General features: G+C 42.8%; 1 protein-coding gene across 8 annotated transcripts in view; it reads left to right on the top strand.

The window, feature by feature from the left end:
• Bcas3 (BCAS3 microtubule associated cell migration factor) overlaps nucleotides 1–20,763 on the top strand; it is a 480,559-nt gene that overhangs the window by 228,816 nt on the left and 230,980 nt on the right. For all 8 annotated transcript variants that reach the window (XM_050119602.1, XM_050119598.1, XM_050119604.1 and 5 more), the window contains one exon: nucleotides 1,185–1,282. In XM_050119602.1, the coding sequence (XP_049975559.1) occupies nucleotides 1,185–1,282 (98 nt within the window). The remainder of the gene's footprint in view (nucleotides 1–1,184; nucleotides 1,283–20,763) is intronic.

The raw sequence follows: 20,763 nt of genomic DNA, 5'->3' as shown, positions 1-20,763 counted from the left end.
GAGACCTTGATTTCTAAACTATGTTTTCTCTTCTGTAAAACACACAAGATCCTACCACTGATTTCCTAGTCACTGTCACCAGTGCTGTTGAAGGCCCCACCCCCTTTTGTCACATGAAAGCATCCTTAGTGCCCATGTGCATAGTCTATCCTCTTTTTTCCTGCAGCTTCCGCCGGGCATCTTTTCTTATAGTCCTCCTAATATTTTCTAACTCATTTTTAAGTAACAGTACATTTTCTAAATCTTTCAGTTTTTCTTCGAGACCCTCTTTCCTTTCTAAATATGAAAGCGCTCCTAGTATTTTCTAAATCTAACTTAAACTGTTTGTGCTTGATTTAACTAGAGTGTTAACATTGTTAGTTGATTATTAGATATATCTGAACATATTTAATAACAATTGTAGTTATTATCATTATAGTATTTGTTCTAAAGCAACTTGAGATTCAGCATTTAACCCTTATCCTTCTTGAGCTTCATAGTGTATATAATAAACCAGTTTTGCTGAGGTCCAAATTGATTGTTACATGTTAATTGATAATCTTATGGAAGTTACTTAGTTGCTGCCCTGGCTGACCTCTGCAGCACAACCTTGTTATCCTGTCTTATTCTTGTTAATAAAATAACAGTGAGTAATGATGACATGGGAATGTTAAATATAGTTGTGCACACCTTTAATCCCAACACTGGGTGGCAGAGGTAGGAGGATCTCTGAGTTTAAGACAGAGACTGTCTGTCTGTCTGTCTGTCTATATTTATATGTATCTGTACAGAGATAGGCAAATCGATTGGCTGTATCATTGCTGTCTTCTGTTGCACTAGGCTCAAGCCTTTCATGAAATATTCGTATGTATACTTTTAAAAGCCAAAAGTTTTCATTGTTTTTTTTTCTTTTCCAATTCTATTCATTTTTTTACTTCAGTTTTTCAACTCATTTCTTAATCTACTGAACAACACAGGTTAATGAGAAGAAGTTAGAGTGTGCCTGGTAAGGTGGGAACGTCATGTTTTTAGAGCTTTGGCTTTGTGTAGGAGTTCAGGGCTGTAGCTCCTTTTTGGTCTGGTTGTAGAATGTATGGTTCTTTAATGGATTAAGCCATTCCAGCACTCCTGATTTAAGGTCTGTTGTAGGAAGTGACAGTTTCCATGCCAGTAACATATGTGAACTAAATGAAATTGCATTGCAGGATCCAGCCGGTCCGCTCTGACCCAGTCAGCATGCCAGGGTCATCCCGTCCAGTCTCTGATCGCAGGGGAGTTTCCACGGTGATTGATGCTGCCTCCGGTAGGATGCTTGCAGAGCGTTTCTCTGCTCTTGAGTTTTATTTTCTTACACATTACAGAGGATGATGCTCATTTGCTTTTGCCTTTCGTTTTGTTGGTTGGGGTTTTCTGTGTCTCTATATAGAGGTGTGCCTCTATTTGCTACTGAATACTGCTGTGTATTCAGACATTCTTAGTGTTGGTTGAGTGGGGAGGTGGAGCCGGGCCTTGATTAAATGTAACAAACATGGTATTGAAGACTACAGGGTTGATGACTGCTCGCCTTTGATCACTTGAAATGTCAAGCAGCAGCCTTGACAGAGAGCGTAAATACAATATATGGATTCAATTTACTCAACCTGTGGAGTATCAAAGTGCCTGGTCTGTGGCAGCAGAGGCAATCCGAATGCTCTATCTCAGATAGTTTCACTGCAGAAAGCATGGCGCTTAGAAATTCATCAGTTAGCCCTGGTATGTCAGTATAGTTATTAATTTCCTAATCTTGCCATCAGCCTATGAATGTGTAGCGTTGATATCTGGAACGGGGCTCCTTAGTGACTCTGGGCTGGGCCTGCTTCATTTCTATTGTAGAGCTGTTCTCAGCCAAGCCTGGCGAACCATGGAGCTGAGTGTGATAATGTGCTCATGGTTAAGACGAGTGAAGGAGGGGAGGATGGTGCCGCGCACAGTATTGCTGCACGTGGGGACTGTCTGAAGATCTCACCGGAGGGCTGTGTCCCCAACAATGTCTTCGGGGATTTATCCACAGCGCCACAGTGGTTGAACAGTTGAATTAGAACAGATTGTAATCTATGCTAGTTTCAAAATCCTCACAAATGGTTGATTTGGTTGAGGGTTAAACTGTGAAAGAGAGCGGAACCCATTACAAAACTGCCGTCTGATTCTGTTTTCTTAGTGTTCTGAGCTATATGCTTGTTTTGGTCAATTTATTAAACTTCAGATCTTATCAAGCTGTCTATATCTGTGCCTACCCCTCCACTTTAATGAGGGGTCTTTGATGAGCATATGTATCCTTGTTTTTCTGCTCTAGGTTGATAAATAGGGCTGCTGCCTGCAACAGGCAGGGTCTTGGGGAAGCTACGTCCTGACTTCCCTGCATCAAATGGGGCTACTGAGACCTGTAAGGAACCAACACTTGGGCAGTCTCAATAGGCCAGTGCTAACAGGGAGCTGGTCTGAAATTACTGCCTACTGTGTTGACGTATTTATTCAGTATCAATCAAAGCCTTCTTAGGCTTTTAATACATCCTTAAACTCTACAATATTATTAATTTTGCTGTCAAACAATTAGACACTATAATGCATGCTGCCAATGTCAGATGTATTTCATTAGTATTCTGAGGCAATAATGCGTATGATATTGATCATAGAACAATCTTAGTTCTAGGGTAAGTTGTTTCAAGATTAGAAGAAAGTTTAGTGAACCATTAATCTATTTTTTTTTAATTGAATTTAAGTTGATTTTTGACTAATAGAGTAGATGATCACAACTTGATCTGCTTGCATCACTATCAAAGGTGCAAACTAAGGTTTGGTGGGTTGTTGCTTTGTGGCCTTCAACCTTTGAAAGTGCCAACAATTTTCGTAGAGAAGGGACTTTTTTTTTTCCTGGTGGCCAAGCTCTATTATTATCTCTTTATTTTAGGCCCATTTTTCCTTCCTGAAATCCATGTTTCCTCTCTGAACCAATGAGGGTAGTGAGCGTGAGCACTGCTCTCTCTCTCACTTTGAGCAGAGACGCTTTAGCCACGAGGAGTTGGACTCTAGTGGATAATTCTCGTCAGCCCCTCTCACATGGTTTGGATCTCCTGATGAAGAGTCTGTGTTTTTGGTTGTATGGATAATGTTCTGCTATCCAGCTAGCATTTACTGTAATCGGGTCACTGCTGTTACTGAACCCCTGTTCTCCCAATGTTTAACAAAATGAGCCTAAGTGATCGTAGTTCTTTGTGGAAAGAAATTAATGGGGCAATTCTAACAGTTTCTATTTTTAAAAGTAAGGCATTTGTTGAAACTGAATCAGGAAGTGCTGCTTTCATTGTGATCCGTGCGTTTGAGTAGTCTTTATTGGGAGCTGTGTGATGGATGACCTGTGGCTTAGGGAAGATTCCCAGTGTGGGATCTCCTCTTCTAGGTCTCATTGTTGTGCACTTCCTTGTTCCGTTTTGTACAGCATCATCTATTGTCTCCCATGTTCCCTTTGACATATTTTATAGCTGTCCTTCGGTTTTGGTGCCAGTGTGTGGTGGTAGTCGTCCCTCCCCCCCCCAGGGTTTTTCTGTAGCTTTGGAGCCTTTCCTGGAACTAGCTTGGTAGACTAGGCTGGTCTTGAACTCACAGAGATTCCCCCCCCCCCACCTCCTCCTCCTTTGTGCTGGGATTAAAGGCGTGTACCACCTTTAATCTTTTTATACATGAAACCCTTTAATCTTTTTATACATGAAAACTTTGTAAAGATAGTGAAAAAATTGTGTGTCTGTGTACAAATATAACTTAATCTGTTGCAGAATTTATGTTTATGACACACACACGCTCTCTGGACACATAATAAATTTCAAAGTGAAAATATTTTGTTTAAACCTTGTTTTTGGGTGCTGGAGAGATGGCTCAGCTGTTAGGAGCACTTGCTGCACTTGCTCTTCCTGCGGACCTGGGCTCAGTTCCCAGCACACAGATGGCAGGCATCTCACAGCCGGCTGTAAATCCAGATTCAGGAGATCTAGTGCTCCCTGCTGGCCTCTTCAGGCATTGCACACTCATGGTGCATAGACACACATGCATTATTTTAGCTAGCTGTGTTTTCGTGCGACCTTAATCTATTGAATCATAAGAGATAAGCAGGGTTTTACTTTATTTTCTAGTTGTTTTCTTTCATAATCTATCATGTAGTTAATTGCCATTTCACTGCTTCATGTAGAGGTGCCTGTAGAACACACCCAGTCCACTTTACTGGTTGAAACACAGAACATTTTAGTTTCTCCTCTGATCATAGGTGTTTGATAAGTGGACATTATCTTCATCTTAACTCTGGTGCAGAATAAAAACACTGGGTAGCCTAAATTTGGGGATTCAGTGATTGGGAGATATTCTAGTCTCGAGATAAAGGGGACACTATTGGAATTTTTTCCTGAGAGACACAACCTACCCAAAACAAAAAGGCCCTGCGCTGGTTGCTCACTTTTCTATACATCCAAAGAATTATAAACTGTGTCTTTGAATCATAAATAATACTTTAATAGGTTAATTTCTATATATTTACTCTGAATTCTCTTCACTTTAAATACCTAAGATTTCTCATTGTTTATACCTAATACGCTATGCCTGTATTTTAACTAAAGTAAAGGACTTCTAAGGAGGGAGCAGCTGCAGTCTCATTTGAACTTAGTTTCCCCGGTTCCATTTTTCTTTTTTCCCAGAGTTAGCCTCCCCATGTAGCTCCAGCCTTCCCACCACAGCCTTCCTAGTGCTGAGACTCAGACTCCTGCCCCCTCCCCCCTTTCTTCCCGCACACTTGTTTGTTCCTGGGTTTGTCCACCCGACCTTTAAGATCGCCTAGTGTCCTCTTACCTTGTTTTTGCATAATAAATTGAAGAACTGCTGGAGATCCAGGTCACCCTCAGTGTGAGACCAGTGCTTATCAACAGAGAGAGAGAGGACAGACGTCCTGGATCCGCACTTGGAGGAGACAGAACTTGTAACTTGATCTGCTGTTGTCATTCAAATGGGAGGTAGACTTTCTCAGCCACCATAATCTCGGGCTATCAAAGGTGCTGATGGGAAGGGTATTCAGTTGGCCACGGTCCAGCTTTGTGGGACAGTGGTCATGAACTAAATCTGACTGGAGAAGCTGTGATGTTCTATTCATGGTCTGTAAATTCTGCTGAAGCCTTCAATAAGTCATTCTTCCTACCCCACTGTTGTTTTCTGCAGCCTTAAGTGGAAAATGAGAATTCCTATGCAGAGTTTGGGTTCTGCTTCCTTGGAAGGGATGTATTTAAGTTATTTCCTAAAATAATTCCCAGATATAAAATGTGTAATGTTCTTTAGAAGTATGAAGGTAATCCTTTGAATAAACGCTGAGTCTTTCCAGTCACGCAGTTCCTGATACTGTTTGTGATTATAAAGTGACGAAAGCTCTAGGCTTGTCGCTTGTGTTGGAACAATAAGAGGATTAGGAAGAGGGGCAAAATTAAAAGAAGGCTCAGCACTGGTCTGTGAACAGCCCCTCTGAAGAAGAAATATCCAAACTCAGTTATTAAGATTAGCATTTTTAATTTGAGATGATAAGGTATGGGTATTAAATCGACATTCATCCTTTGGACACCTATCCTTCATATAAAATTTAAAAGTAAGTTTTAGAGAATACATCAAAACAGAACAAAACAAAGCATGAACTCCCCTTTGGCCATGAGGAAAGCACACGCCTGGAGTTTTCATGCAGTCGAATGCCTAAGCCAGCGGTGGCACAGGGCGATGCGTGGGGCAGTCTTAGAAACGGTTTAAGTCTGAAGCAGCAATTCCATTTGTCTAAGTGACATGAGTGTTAAATTGTTAGTGTCGCACTGTTGTAAATTGTGTCCTGAGCTTGCAGGTGTCCTCTGTGCACTAGAAACAAACTGGAAGCCACTGTGAAGCACAGCAAGCCCCCAGGCAAGTAAAGAGCAGGCGGAGACCTCCCCCAGACAGCGGGCTGGAGCCTGGGCCCCTGACACTTCACCGTGTCTGCTCGAGAACTGCCACAGAGAAAGCTAAAACAAATAATCCAAATGCAAATGTTTGTTCCTGAGAAAGGTCAAGTTCTGGAAGCTTGTGCTAGAAAGAGCAAGGGATGCTAACCTGAGTCTCTGGCTGCTGTCATAGCTCTGTCTGTAACTAGTGGTTGCAGAATGACCATTTCCTAAGTGTCCTGTCCTGTCCTCCCAGAAGCAGGATTGCTTGAACCCGTGAGCATGAGAACAACCTGAACAACAGAGCTAGACTGAGTATCTAACAAAACAAAAAACTTTATTCTTTTACTAAAAGAATTTTGCTGTTATTACCAGTTTGCTTCAGCTGTGAAATCTGTGCTGTGAGCCACCTTTGGAGACACTTTTAAAATTATTCTGGTTATGTGTGGCCACAGTGCACATATCCAGTAATACAACCCAGTGAAATGAGTTCTTATAATCATCTAATGACCACTAAAGCCATATAGAATATTTCCATTAATGCCAGGCAGTGGTGACAGATGCTTTTAATCCCAACAGGAGGCAGATCTTTGTGAGTTCAAGGCCAGCCTGGTCTACAGAGTGAGTTCAAGACAGGTTCCACAGCTACTGAGAATACTGAGAAGCCCTGTCTCGAAAAACAATAACAACAAAGAATATTTCCATTAACAAAGGAAGTTGTCCATGGTCTGCCTTAGTCTGTATGAACTCTGCCCGGGAAACCCCAGTCAGAACTGACTCTCATGTGGTGCCAACATAATTAGCTGCGTGTTTAACACTTCCTGGTTTGTGATGGCCCTGGCAGAAAGCAGCTCCAGCAGTGATGTGATTGTTAGAGTGATTCTGACCTGGCCATTGTTTTTGAGGAATGCCATTCTAGCTGAAAGACAAGGTGGTAGTGTGTGGATATTATGTGATATATGTATGTATGTATGTCAGTTTGAGGAAAACAAAAGATACTTCTTTCCAATAATAAAATTAGATTGTTCCACTGAAAATTTGAAATTTGAGAACCTTGTATCACACTGTTCTTTCTACAGGACCCCTATAATTAAGGAGCTTTCTGGTTAGATGTATGATAATATTAACTAATGTAGTTTCTCATATCTTGCAGTAAAGAATGTCATTGTTCAGGAAAGATGCACGGCTTTCCAAACGGCCAGATTGGTACTAGTCTAAATTATGCTTTTAGTGACTTGCTCCTGGCACAAAATGGGACAAAAGAAGTTAGTGTCATCAGGAAGAAACGGTGACCGGTAGGATGTTAGCTTCCATGTGTAAGCTAAGGTTGTCAGCATCAGTTCAGGAGAGACTCTTCCAACCTCGAGGGTGGCATCAGGGCTCTGTCTGTCCCACCAAAGTCAGCAGTGTGGCCAACCAAAGGCATGGATTTTGGCCAGGTGTGATGGCATGTGTCCATGGTCCTAGCTATAGGGAGGCAAAGGACTGAGTTCAAGGTCAGCCAAGGCTACTTAAAAATAACTACAAAAAAAAAAAAAAAAGATTTTATTAAGCCCAAGACTAATAATTATGTAAATAGTTTAAATGCTGACCTGCATGAGGTGAATAAATGAGGCTTGTCCGGGGCGTGCGTGTGGATTAGCAAATAGGGATTATGAGAGAAACGGGATGAAAATTACTGCTGTGTGCATGCACCAATACATTCAGTAATCAACTTGTCATTCCTGCTGAACTCAGCTGTCATTAGATTGAGGTTTCATCATATCTGTACCTGCAGTTTTGGAGAACTGGCATCCTTAAAGTAGCAGGTGTCACCAGTATGCTGTAGTTGCAGCCACTCGGGAGGCCGAGAGAGCAGGGGTCATTTCTGAAAGCAACCAGACTTTTAAATGCATAGACTCTCGTAGATGCCTCTTATTTGGACCTTCTTTCATCTCTCAGAACTTTATTGACATATCATTCATAAAATTTATTTGTTATTTGATGTTAGAATATTAGCACATTTTATTTTTCAGTTTTCATTGTGTATAAGATAAAATTCTTTTTTATATTTAACTTGTGTCTCACGAGAATTTTGCAGTGTTCCTGTGTGTAGTCAGCAAAGTTGATTTTGATCTCTCCCATTCTTTCTTTTTGCCCTTCTCACACTTGCTTAGATTTCCGAACACTGTTCAGCAGAAATAGTAATATTGAGCATGGCTGTCTCAGGCCTATGCGGTGAATGGTTTGCATTTCATTACAGAATCTAGTCTTGTTAGAGGTATTTGTATCATTTTTATAGTACAATTTTCTCTTTGAATGAAATGGACAAAATCTGAAAAAGAGCCAAAGTGGTATTTTGTGACTCCTGTGTACATTACCAGAGAGACTGAATTGAGCCATGCATGTAGGCACATACCTGTGACTTGGGAGGCCTAGTCAGGGTATCAGAAGTTCAAGGTCAGCCAGAGTTGTCCCCATAGCCTCACATATTTGAATATATAGCCACTAGTTGGTAGAACTTTGGGGGGAAGATTAGGAGGTGTGGCCTTGTTAGAGGCGTGGTTCTTTGTGGTTTCCAAGCCCTGGGCAGCACCAGTCTCGTTGGTTTATGAATGGGATGTAAGCTCTCAGCCGGGCGCTGGTGGCGCACGCCTTTCATCCCAGCACTCTGGAGGCAGAAGCAGGCGGATCTCTGTGAGTTCGAGGCCAGTCTCATCTACAAGAGCTGGCTCTAGGATAGATTCCAAAGCTACACAGAGAAACCTGGTCTGAAGAACAAAACAAAACAAAAAAGATGTAAGCTCTCAGCTACTACTCCAGCACCATGTCTTCCCGTCTGCTGCCTCATTTCCCACCATGGTGGTCATGGACTCACCTCGGAGACTGTAAGCAGACCCCAGTAAAATGCCTTATTTTCTCAGTTGCCTTGGTCATGGTGTCTCCTCGCAGAAATAGAACAGCAACTAAGAAACTCTGTCTCAGAAATCAAAATAAATAGTCGTTGAAGGGAACAGACCAAAGGAGTTGAAAGAATCAGGCCTTCGAAAACAAGTAAAGAACTTATAAAATTGACAGAGAGTGAAAGAGACACAGAGGAGCCGCATCTGAGAGGTTGGTGGCTGTCAGTGGCTCTGCAAGCCCTGTATTCCGCACAAATAATGGAAGCAAAGGAATTTTACAAAGTAAACGGAAGTATGTGAAGGGCTGTGAATTCCCCGACCTCTTGGAAATCGTCGATGCGGATTCCAGGCTGTTGCCAGGAAGAAGCAGTTTGAAGAAACCAACTCTCTCTCCTCCCTGTGTTTGGGTGTTAGCTTTCGGTTTTGATAAACTAGACTTTGGAAAGGGTAGGGGATTTTTCAGGTTCCCTGTCAGCATGAGACCCTCGTCTCCCAGTAGCTCGGGCTCTGTGAGGCGTTTGTAGGGCCCTTGCCAATAGACAGGAGGAAATGCTATCCGGAAGCCGTAGTTCTTTATTAGCGGCACTGTGCTAAGTGTCTCTGAGTGTCTTATCCCATTTCATCCTCCTTAATTAGGATCACAGGTCCATCTCTCAACATTCCCAAGAAGAAATCCTAAGACACCTCGTTCCTGATGCTAGGAATTATCAAAAGTGCATTATGGTGACACCTCAGATGAGTCCAAATCTCTTTCTGCCCTACCTGATCAAATATTCACTCCGAAACCATGTGTGCTGAAATGAGCCGTGTGGAGCCGAGAGAATCAGCTATTCAGGTGGTGCAAATGTGTGAATGCAGCTGGCAGATGACATTCCAGGACGATGAGTTCCCCTCTTGTCCTTGTTGCTTCTGGCAACAACTGACAGGCCTGACTGGTCATTGGCTTTCTAGTCCTGGCACTGATAGGAATGAAATTCCTAGTGTCACATATACTTAAAAGCCGTCGCTGTCAGGGTGAGTACAGAAGGTGCTGGAGGGTCCTTCCTCCATGGAGATGCAATCAATATGCTCTGGAATTCTTGACCTGTACCTATAGTTATTTGGGCATTCTAAAAATGATTTCCTGTTACACAAAAGATTATGTTCAGAGTACTGGGGCTGAGACCCCCCGATAAATAAATAAAAATAAAGTAGACAATAAATATAAAATAAACAAATAAATCAATCAGTAAATCCGTAAATGTTGTCTATGTTGCTCTTCGCGTTATCTATGTTGCTCTTCGCCGTATGAAGGCTTTCAGGGTGATGGTGTCTTTGGAACTTTGGGCGGGAAGTTTCCGTTTCAACTCCGAAACCTTCCTGATGTCTTGCAGAAGTCGTGACTTTAACGAACAGCTTGTTGCTGTGAATTTTTCCAGTTTCTTTGACCCAAATACCTCGATTTGAATCGGGGCTTTATATAACACTTCTGATTTGGTGCTTTCCTTACAGTCAAGAACTCAGTCGAGTTAGTGGATTGTGCTGTGTGATCCAAGGACAGCCACAAGGACAAGGACTGAGTTCTTTGTTCCGTGGACCAAATCCCCCGAGATTAGTGATCAGGACCACTGTGCCACATTTAAATAGTAAAGTGGCTGGGCGGTGGTAGCACAGGCCTTTAATCCCAGCACTCGGGAGGCAGAGGCAGGTGGATCTCGGTGAGTTCGAGCCCAGCCTGGTCTACAGAGCTAGTTCCAGGACAGGCTCCAAAGCTACAGAGAAATCCTGTCTTGGGGGGGGGGGGAGGCAGAAAGAAAGAAAATAGTAAACTGTAGGCGAGGAGAAGGGGAGGAGCTGGAGGTGTGTCTCTGAGCACTCTCCCATTGCTTACCTTAGGATTCAGCCTCTGCTTGTTCCTTGGGGGAGGGGCAAGTGACCCCCTGTGACCTCTTTGGGCTAGCAAGATGGCTCAGTAGTTAGAGGCCTGAGTTTGATCACCAGGCCCCACATGATGGAAGGAGGGAATCATCTCCCACCTCCATATACCCCCGCAGTTCATGCAAAAATAAATGTAATTTTTTAAACAAAAGTATCTTTGAGACTCCGAGTCAGCCCTTCACACTGTGGTTTACATACAGAGCACAGGTGTTCTGAACTGGATCACTTACTCCCCATCACACACGAGGCTTTTATCAGCGAGTGACCGAGTCCTAGCTCCATTCTCCTCTCAGGCCTGGGGTGCCCTTGGCCTGTCTTCCTTTATTAGGTTGTTCTTTATACTGTGGTCATTGTTCCTGTGTGAGTGACAGATATTCTGTGGAGTGTTCTATCATTCTATGAAAACTGCACGAGTTGGGCTGGGGAGATGGCCTGGCCGTTCAAGGCTCTTGCTGTCTCTAGAAAGGGCCTGCCTCAGTTTACAGCTCCACGCCTGACTCACAGTTCTCCATACTTCCAGTTCCGGGGACGCCAGGCACACACACATGCTACACATGCAGGCAGGCAGGCAGGCAGGCAGGCAGGCAAAACACTCATAAACATAAAATAAATCTTTAAAAATCAGAAAAAAACCTGCCTGTGTCAGAATGTTTCCTATTGAAAGACAAGGTGTTACAGCCCCCTGCTCAGTGGTACTTTGGAGAAGTTCTACCACACTTCTGCTCTCTAGCCATGGTCAGGACTGGTGAACATACCATGAAGGAGGGGGATCTTTTCTTCTGGCCCTGCTGGCTTCCCTTCCAGCTGTCCTTGAGGGACTCTGAAAATTCATCATTTCAGCTAACCCATTATGGCATAGGATGTTGACATATGGGAATCTGAGCCAAGTTCTATTTAGCCTAACTTTTTTTTTAAGAATTGTCAGAATTAGTAAGTCATTAAAAATTACTTTATTTTGACATACTTTTGTCGTAGGAAACACCAAGAGAGGGTGCAGTCAGGTTTTGTCATGTTAAATGGAATCTTGAGTGTTCCACTTGGTGTAATTTGGAAAGCGCCTCTCACTCTGTACATACTCAGTGTTAAGACTGCCCAGAAAAGCATGACGGAGCCTCCTCTGCATGGTTCATATTATTTCAGATGCCTTAGTTAGAGCTTTTATAGCCACCAGAAGGGCATGATCCTGTGGCCTGAGCCATAGAGAATGTCCTGCCCTGTCTGAAGCTGTCTGCTTGCCTCATCCCTGGTCTCAACCTCTCTTTTTACTTGTTTCACTTTCTGTCTTCTTAAACATTTACTCTTGCATTTATTACCAAATATTAAAATGTCTGGGGTATCGTTTTCCATTCTAGATCAAGCTCAGATTCTTTAGATCCTATGGATTTCTAAACATAACAGGGACTCAGTAGGGTTAATGAATTCGACATCTCAGCCTGGAACATGGGAGTCAAAATTTTACATTTGACTTAAGTAGTAGTTACTTCTGGAATGGGAACCGAGGGACCACAGAGCAGTGAGAAATGGAAATCATCCCCTGAAATCTTTAGACTACATACATATATTATATGTGTAAAACAAAACTGATTTTTTAAGTGCTTATAGGTTAAAAAGAAATAGAGCTGAGGTCAAGGGACATGAAATGACTGTTGCCTGTTGGTGCATAGTGAGTGAGTGGTCATTCACTCGTGTGCATAGTGAGTGAGTGGTCATTCACTAGTGTGCGTCTGGGGCTTCTTTACCAGGATCTTAACTAGCACCTTAATCAAGAGAACCTAGTTTGTATTCATGAAGTCATCAGGGTGTGTGTGTGTGTGTGTGTGAGAGAGAGAGAGAGAGAGAGAGAGACCTAGAAATTATCTTTTAATATGTACTCAGATTCTTTTATTTTTATCTTAATTTCATGTGTATGAATGCGTATCTTGAGTCTATGTCCTGAAGATGCCAGAAGAGGACATCGGGTGCCGTGGAACTGGAGTTAACCCATGTGGGTGCTGGGAATGAAACCTGGGTCCTCTGGAAAAGGAGCCAGAGCTCTTAACTACCTTGCCACCTCTCCAGCCCCATACAACCTTTTAGTTAACCACGTTCTATAGTGTATGGAGTATAAGTGTATATATGTGTATATAAATATATGGAGTATACACACACACACCCAATATTATTTACTGCACACACCATTTCCACTCTCAAACAGCCGCTGGCAAAGCTCTCTGGTGAAGCTTTGATGATGTAAGACTCTTGTCTCAGTGGCTCACTTGGGTTCACAAGCAGGTCACAAGGAGACCTTTAAGTTGTGATCAGTTGTTTCCAAGTAGGAAATGCGCTGTTGCAGCTGAGGGCCCTTCTCTTCCTACGAAAATAGTGGTTACTCAAGGTCATACTTCTTTTCTGTCACCCAGTGGGAGAATGCAGACTGAGGAAATCGTGTTTGCAGCTCACAGTTCCTCCTTTTTAGCAAGAGCTCAGAGCAAGGGGGGCAAAGTGACTCTGCTTCCCTGAGAAATATTAATTGCTTTTTCAAAATACGTGTTAACGCTTTTAAAAAGCGCAACACGCACTGATTCTAAATGGAGCTGACACCTTGCTCCTCAGCTGTGGAATAGCATCTGAGTGAGGCGTCCCGGGGGACTGTGGGCCCTACAATATTTATTACCGTAAAGATCGCAAGGCTCTCAGCCACTTGGACACGTGGAAAGGCCCTCCAGATCCTTTCATCGCGGCTTGTGTCTTCGTATGTTAAAGTTATGGTTGCTTTTTGTCTCATCATAGTGCCTACTAAAAACTATTCTTCTGCGTCATCCTCAGACTATGTCATAGTGCTTGTTTTCAATAAGTTTAAGAAGGAATCCAGATACGAAAGTATACCTGAGGTGTATTTGGGGCATGAGTCTAATCTTAGCTTTTGGGAGCAGAGGTAGACCTATCTCTCTGAATTCAAGGCCAGCCTGGTCTGTCTAGCAGCAGCAGATACACAGAAATACCTGTCAAAGCAAACAACAAACCAAAAATAGACCTTAGACAAAATACATTCATTTTATTTCATCCCCTGGCCATTGATAACTGTGGCTGGTGTATTCAAAACACTAAGAGCTAGAAAGGGCTCTGCAGTAATCCATCATCTGTTGTTACTGCTGGTGGGATCCCACTGTAGCTCGCTTTAACACATATATTTTCCAAAATAATTGTGTTCAAGAACCTCCTGAGGCCTCAGATGTGGCTGAGTTGCTAGAGTGGTTCCCTAGCATGCAAAAAGCCATGGGCTTGATTCCCAGAACCAGAGAAACCATGCATGGTGGAAGTGGAGGGTTCAGAAGTTCAAGGTCATTTTTGTCTACATAGTGTATTCCAGGCCAGCCCAGGATATAGAAGGCACTATTGCAAAACAAAAGACAAAAACCTATTGATATATGTAAATTAGTAGATGCCCTTTTAAAAATTATAATTCTGGTTGTTATCATGAAAAGTACTTTATAGTTTTTATTAACGTTTTTATTACATCTTCCCTTATTCATGAAAAACAATTTGGGCCGGCTTATTCAATAAGATATTAGTAACTTGCGTATAAGTCTTGAGTTCTGTGTTCCATATTAAATTATGCATGATAATTATGCAAATGGCACGTAATAGCAGACACTATTAGCTTGACTGCCTGACAGTAGGCGTTGCTGAACATCTCCCATCCTTTGTAAAATCTCATGAGATAATAGCAGTGTGACCATTTCTGTTTTTCAGGTGAAGCAGCTATTCAGAAATACTAAGTACACAATACCACTTCCTTTGAAAGGAGAATTCAAAAGAAATTATAATATTTGCTATGAGCAAATTTTATATGGCTTTTCATTGAGATGTAATTAGTAAATGCACTTTTAGGATGAACAGATCTGTTCTGTGAATAAATGGGTTTTGTAGTAGGTGTAGGCTTGACTCCCATCCTCCAGTTCCTAAGAAGAGAGCGAAAGCACAGCAGCTGCTGTACAGCTCTGGCTTCAGAGGACCCCACCTCTCTTTTAGCCTCAGAGCCACCAGGCATGCACATGGAAAATAAATTCATGTGTTCTCACGTACGTGTAAAAGAAAATAAATAATTTTTTTAAAAAGATACTAAATGCCTGTCTCCTGTGTTTTGAGGATTATTAGAATATGACTTTTAAAAACTAAGGATTGCAGTTTAGGCACCACGGGGGCTCATTAAGTCTCTTTCTTGCATTCCCACAATGATGATAAAATACTAAAATCTTTAATTTCTTATGCATACTGTATACCTTATGTACATATACTACAGGCTATACTGTTGTCCCAGCCAATCCTTGAGAAAACACAGAGGTGGCAGCTGTTAGGATGGTCCCCGGGGAATTCTGTGCCAGAGCCTATGTTAATCCCTGATTTGAAGATGTGTTCCAACAGGAAGTACTGGATTCAAGACATATATGTTTTTAAGCATCAACACAGTTTTTCTCATCCTTAAACAAGGAAATTCATGAAGCCATTAAGATGACCAGAGCAGTGACCACTCTCTTGATTCAGACTGTTCACACTTCTGTGTCTCTTTGACCCCACCTTGTGTATCCCTTTCTCCGCTTCTGCCTCTCCGTCATTTCTTGGCGCCTGCCTTCTGCTTTTGATACTCTTGGTCCATGTCTGTATGTGGGAGTCTCATGAGGCTGCTGGGTTTTCATTGTGGTCCCTAAATGGACAGATTTTTCCTGGACTGGAAAACTCGGTTCCTGGCATGTATTTGGCATTTGGTTTTTCTCCTGGGTGGGACTGTTTGGGCATCCCAGTGGTGTTGAGGCGTCGGTGCCCTTGGTCCTGCTTTGTGAGAGGGGATGGCATTAGCGGTTTCAGCTCTTGTTGACCCTGCCCTAAGCCAAAGCTTTACAGCATTTAAAGTACAGCGCGGAGTTTTCTTATGATACATTGGAATGAAGGGGAAAAACTTCTCCAAAGTTACAAATGGTTTCATTTACCAAAATGACTGTTTCACTTGGAAAGTTTTGTCTTTTCTGTAGAAATTCCAGGAGTTGGGTGGGCTTGGTGTCCTGTCTCACACTCCACCCCTACCCACACATTTGTGTTAGCAGATGCTAAGAGCTTTATTCCAGTTTAGGGGGGAGGCAAAACCTTGAGCAGGGAATAATCAAGTCATACATCTCTGCATTTATTTAAAGAAACATTTTGAAAATACAAGTCTCTCGAACTTTTCCCACTTTATTTAACTGAATAAAGGAAAAATTCAATTGAAATGAAAGTGAAAAGTAACATAGGATTACTATAGGATGACGGCGTCAACATGGCTGTTTGAGGACACCTTGTTGCTCCTGAGATCTGTGCTTGGTTCCTTAGGACTCACGGAGCACCATGACCTTCAACTGAGCTAATACTTGTTGAAGAGTTCCCAACACACTCCAGCCTACTTTTTCAAGGCATCGGAGACTAAAGAGATGAAATGTCTCTTCTCTTCATAAAGAAGGGCACTACTTTAACCTTTTCTCCTAGGTCTGGGGAGAAGGTTCAGCAGTTCAGAGCACTCGCTCTCGCCTTGATTCCCAGAGCCCCTGACTGGCTCCAGAGACTCAGACTCCCTCTTGTGGCCTCCACGGCACCTGCACTCACACATGCACATATGTACAGGCGTACACAAGCTTCTGAGGAGTCCACTGTTCCATTTTTAGGTAGCATAAGTCCTGTTTGGGTTGTGTCATAAAGCCAGAAGTAGCTGAGAAATGGAAGCTTTGTGGAGATTTTGTTAGCCTGTGTTCTGTAACATGTAATTCCAGAACCCGCTATGGGTTGCTCCCGCTGTTGGCTCAGCTATGGCTTTCTTCATGAAGCCACCTCCCGCCCCCATCTTTTTCTTGCTTCCCTTCTCATGGAAAGAAAACAATGAGTTGTGTGCTGTTTAAATGTTCTCTGCTAATATTTATTAAAAGCTGCCCTGCCACAGGGCACAGCTTCTTGGAACACTGCCTTGTACCAGCCCAGTTTTCCAACCAGGTGGTTTAACCCAAACCTGAACTTGGCTTTCTTTAGGCCTGTAATTCTTTTAAACCAAATGATCACAGCAGAACTTGGGAGGAGCCTAGTTTCATGTGTGAGGTTTTCAATAAAACCTAAGTGGAGTGTGGGTAGAAAACCAAAGCCATGAAAAGCTGTAGCTGTGCTGACACCAAAGGAAAAATCTACAGCACTATGACACCTCCTGGGTTCAGTGTGGGGGCAAAATGGAACGGAGGAACTGAGGAAATACTGGTACGCTCAGAGCGAAGGCAAAGCTAGCCCGCCTGATTGAATTGATCTGTTATATACCTGTGAGAGTTTAGATTTATTTATTAGTGGAAGGTGTGTGCATTTTGGTGCTCATTTAAAAGTGTTGAAAAGTACAGAGGAAGATACATTATAAAATTTGGGGCAAGGGATGTAGCTCAGTTGGTAGAGTGCAGACAGCCCAGGTTCAGTCCCCAGCACTGCCTGTATGATGGTGCAGAATGTGGAGGCTCGAGGGTCAGGAGTTCAAAGCCACCCTAGAACCATAGATAGTGCCAACTCAGCCTGGGCTCCATGATACTCTTTCTTTAAAAATGAGTTTAGCATTAGATGTTTGTTTTCTAATATGTTTACTCCAAACAAAAAAAAAATGGATATACTAGTTTCTTTTGGAGAAAAAGTCATTTTAGTTTAGATATGTATTTGATTTCCATTGCAGTTGAACATTGAAATATATGCCAATTATCCAGGCATGGTGGTCCACACCCTTTAATCCCAACACTGAGGCTGGCCTAGCCTATAAAGTGAGTTCCAAGAAGCCAGGGTTTCATAGAGAAACCCTATTTTGGAAACCCAAATAAATAAATAATAGTAATATAGGAAGAAAAGAAAAAACATATGCCAGTTCACCATTGGCCATCACATTTTGCTGTTTTCTTCCCCTGCTGATTTAAGATATATATGTGATGTATTATATAGCAACGTAGATATGATGTCATGACGTGTGCTGCATAGAAGAGGGTGTTGGAATCGAACGTGTGAAAAGACTGGAAATTCAGTTCCTAAAGGTGACCCTTCCAGGTGTAACTACTCCAGATACATCCCAAGCCTCCTACCACCCCAGCTCTTTGGCTCTGCTGCTTTCTGGATGTATGCTCTACACATCATGCACCTGCCCTCAGTTTTAATTAAGTCTGAGACTTTAGTCGCTGGTGCTGGGGAAGTCATTGAGCACTTGCCAAGGGCGTAATGCCCAGCCCATACTGGAAGAAGTGTAGGAGGTGAGGCTTCCTTTCCTCCCCTGACACAGATGCTCTTAAATACAAGAAACTGACATTGGGAGATGACCCCACCTTGCCACCTCTACAAGGTGCCACATTTAGTAACAGAACTGGGATCCAGAGGTTTCTGCTTTTCAGCACCAGCTACAGAGCTCTTTCTGGGACACCACTTCTTACACCGAGAAACTAATGTCTGTAGGTAAAAAAAAAAAAAAAAAAGATCTTTCGTGGAACCATAGTGTCTAACTTACATAGGCAGGAAGCATGCAGGAGACAGGTGTGCTGTGGATCCCAATAGAAATAAAGCCCACCCTCCCACCAGTGTCACAGCTGCGCTAGGTAGAGTGAGGTGTCACACAGGCGACATTGACACTGTCTGCAGAGCACGCAGCGGCATCAGGTAATCAATTAAAATGGATATCATGTCACTACAAATATCTATATCTATATCTTCTTATAACAATACCGTTCCCTCCCCACCATCACTTCTAATTCCTAGCAACCACTTACCTATCCTCTATCTTTATAATTTTATCATTTTGAGAGTGTTAAATAAATTAAATCATACCATATGTGACCTTTGATACTTCCATTTCCCCTCTTCTCCATCTGAACTTAATGCCCTTGAGGTAAATCTGAGTTGTTGCACTTATTAATAGCTTCCTGTTGGTTGGATGGAGGACAGCATGTGTGAAGCATCTTTGGGGCCATAGGCTCAATCTTGGGACCCACGCCCCCCATTTTCCTCTTCACGGTTGGCTAGTATTCTGTAACATTGGTGTACCACAGTTGGGTCTCCTATTTCAGGGCATTCTTGTTGCGTGGTTTATGGTAATTTGAAGTAACAGTGGCCTAAACAGCCACCTAAAGTTTTCATATGCCTGGCATCGCATTGTAAGTGAAATTAAACATTTCACAAAGCTGCCAAGCTTTCATAGTGGCGATATTGTATTCTGTCCCCAGAGGAGAGCTTCTGCTGTTGAGTGTGGCCTCCTGAAATGAAGTCTCTAGCCGCAACTGTGGGCACACCTTTCTCCTTCTAGCCCTGTGCACTTTTTCTCCATGATTTTGCAGCTTTGTTATTTGGTGCATCCTGATACAGTGCTTATCCTACAGTACACATATCCACAGTGTTTTTATTGAATTTCTTTTTACAGCTCTATTGTAGTTGTTTGTCATATTATAAATGCCCATTTTCCCACGGGCTTCCCGTTTATTGCCCGCCAGTTTGAGGGATACTTCCCCTCTACGGCTCTTTCCTCCACTGTTTCTAATGTAGTTATCTTTAAAAATTACCCTGGAGCAACTTGCAGTGGCATCAAGGAGTGACGTCACATATGATTTAGAAATTGAAACACAGGAGGAAAGCCCACTTTTATTAACCCTGATCTCTCTGCCTTCTTCAGGGAGTAAACTCACCTGAGTTTTCTTCATCTGCGACATCCCTAGTGCGTTTGTTCTGAAGGATGGGTGTGAGTCACAGCCCACAGCTCTTGCCTTGCATCACTCCAAAGGTTGTGTGCTGTATCAAAACACCACACATACAAATACGTGCAAGTGTGTGTGAGTGGAGAAACAAAGCACGGAAATACACAGCCTGTCACTTCCTTTTCTCCTGCCCTGTCTGGTGAGAAATATGATTGCATTCGAAGTGTGCCTTTACTCATCAGTAAGCTGTCAGCTTCCCCTCTGCCTCTCGGGTTCTGTTCTCGTCCTTGCCCTTCAGATGTACAGAACTGGGCTGAGGATGTGGCTCAGTGGTAAGCACTTGCCTAATGTACACAGTGCCCTGGGTTCAATACCAAGCACAGCCACAAGCAAAAACTCCAGTTCCTCCGTATCTCCTAATGGGCTTCTTGTGGGGAGTCTGTTCAGCTTCTTCAGTAAGTAGATTTGGAAAATCACCTGTCGTTTCTTCTAGAATCTTTTCACTTTTTCACACTCCACCCTTCCTAACTCCTGCTATGTCTTAAGGTGATGGATGGAAAAGGACTGTTTTCTCTCTGTTGTTTTGTTTATTTTTCTTTCCTGCTGCTCTGTGTGTTTCTGTTCACCAGTTCTTTCCAGTCTCTCTCTATTCTACTGGCCTGTGATTCCTGTGATTCTCCTGCCTCAGCCTTCCAAGTTGTTGCCCACATGGTTGAATGCGCTATGCTCAACTCACATGTTTTTTGTTTTATGGGGGTTTTGATACTGCTGCTGTTACATCTTTTCACCCCAAGATGCCTGATGTTTAATGTATGTTTCTGCTCCACCTCTAGTCTGTGGAGAAGCAGTCTTGACTGATACAGTCACAGTTGGCTTGGAATTTGCTATCCCCCTGCCTCAGCTTTCTGAGCGAAGAGTTTACAGTATGTGCCATGACACATGACTGGGTGAACTTTTGCTGACGGCAACAAAACCATAGGTGAGCTTGGGACTAGAATGTTCATCCATTCTAGGAATTAACGTCTCAGGCCTCTGGTGCTGCATTTTGAGATAGATATTGTTTGCTGATCTTTCTTACCTGTCTTTTTCTCTTATTCTATTTTAACCCTACAAAAGTTCAGCATTGCTGTGAAATTATCTCCTGAGCTGGTGACAGTCTGTCCGTGACTTCAGTACTGTCTACGCTTAAATGAGGCTCGGCTGGGAGTCTCCAGACGCCGCGCTTCACACTAACCGAGACAGACAGCGAAGTGGGGCAGAAGCCATTCTCTCACCTTTGTGCACACAGCCTGTGGCCTTTTCCTGTTTCATGATAAACAGCAT

The sequence above is a fragment of the Alexandromys fortis genome, unplaced genomic scaffold (assembly GCF_014885135.2).
Source record: "Alexandromys fortis isolate MF-2015 unplaced genomic scaffold, M_Fortis_MF-2015_v1.1 scaffold_173, whole genome shotgun sequence".
Classification (NCBI taxonomy): Eukaryota; Metazoa; Chordata; class Mammalia; order Rodentia; family Cricetidae; genus Alexandromys; species Alexandromys fortis.
Note: the sequence above shows the minus strand (reverse complement) of the source record. Positions and strands in the feature narration are given on the sequence as shown.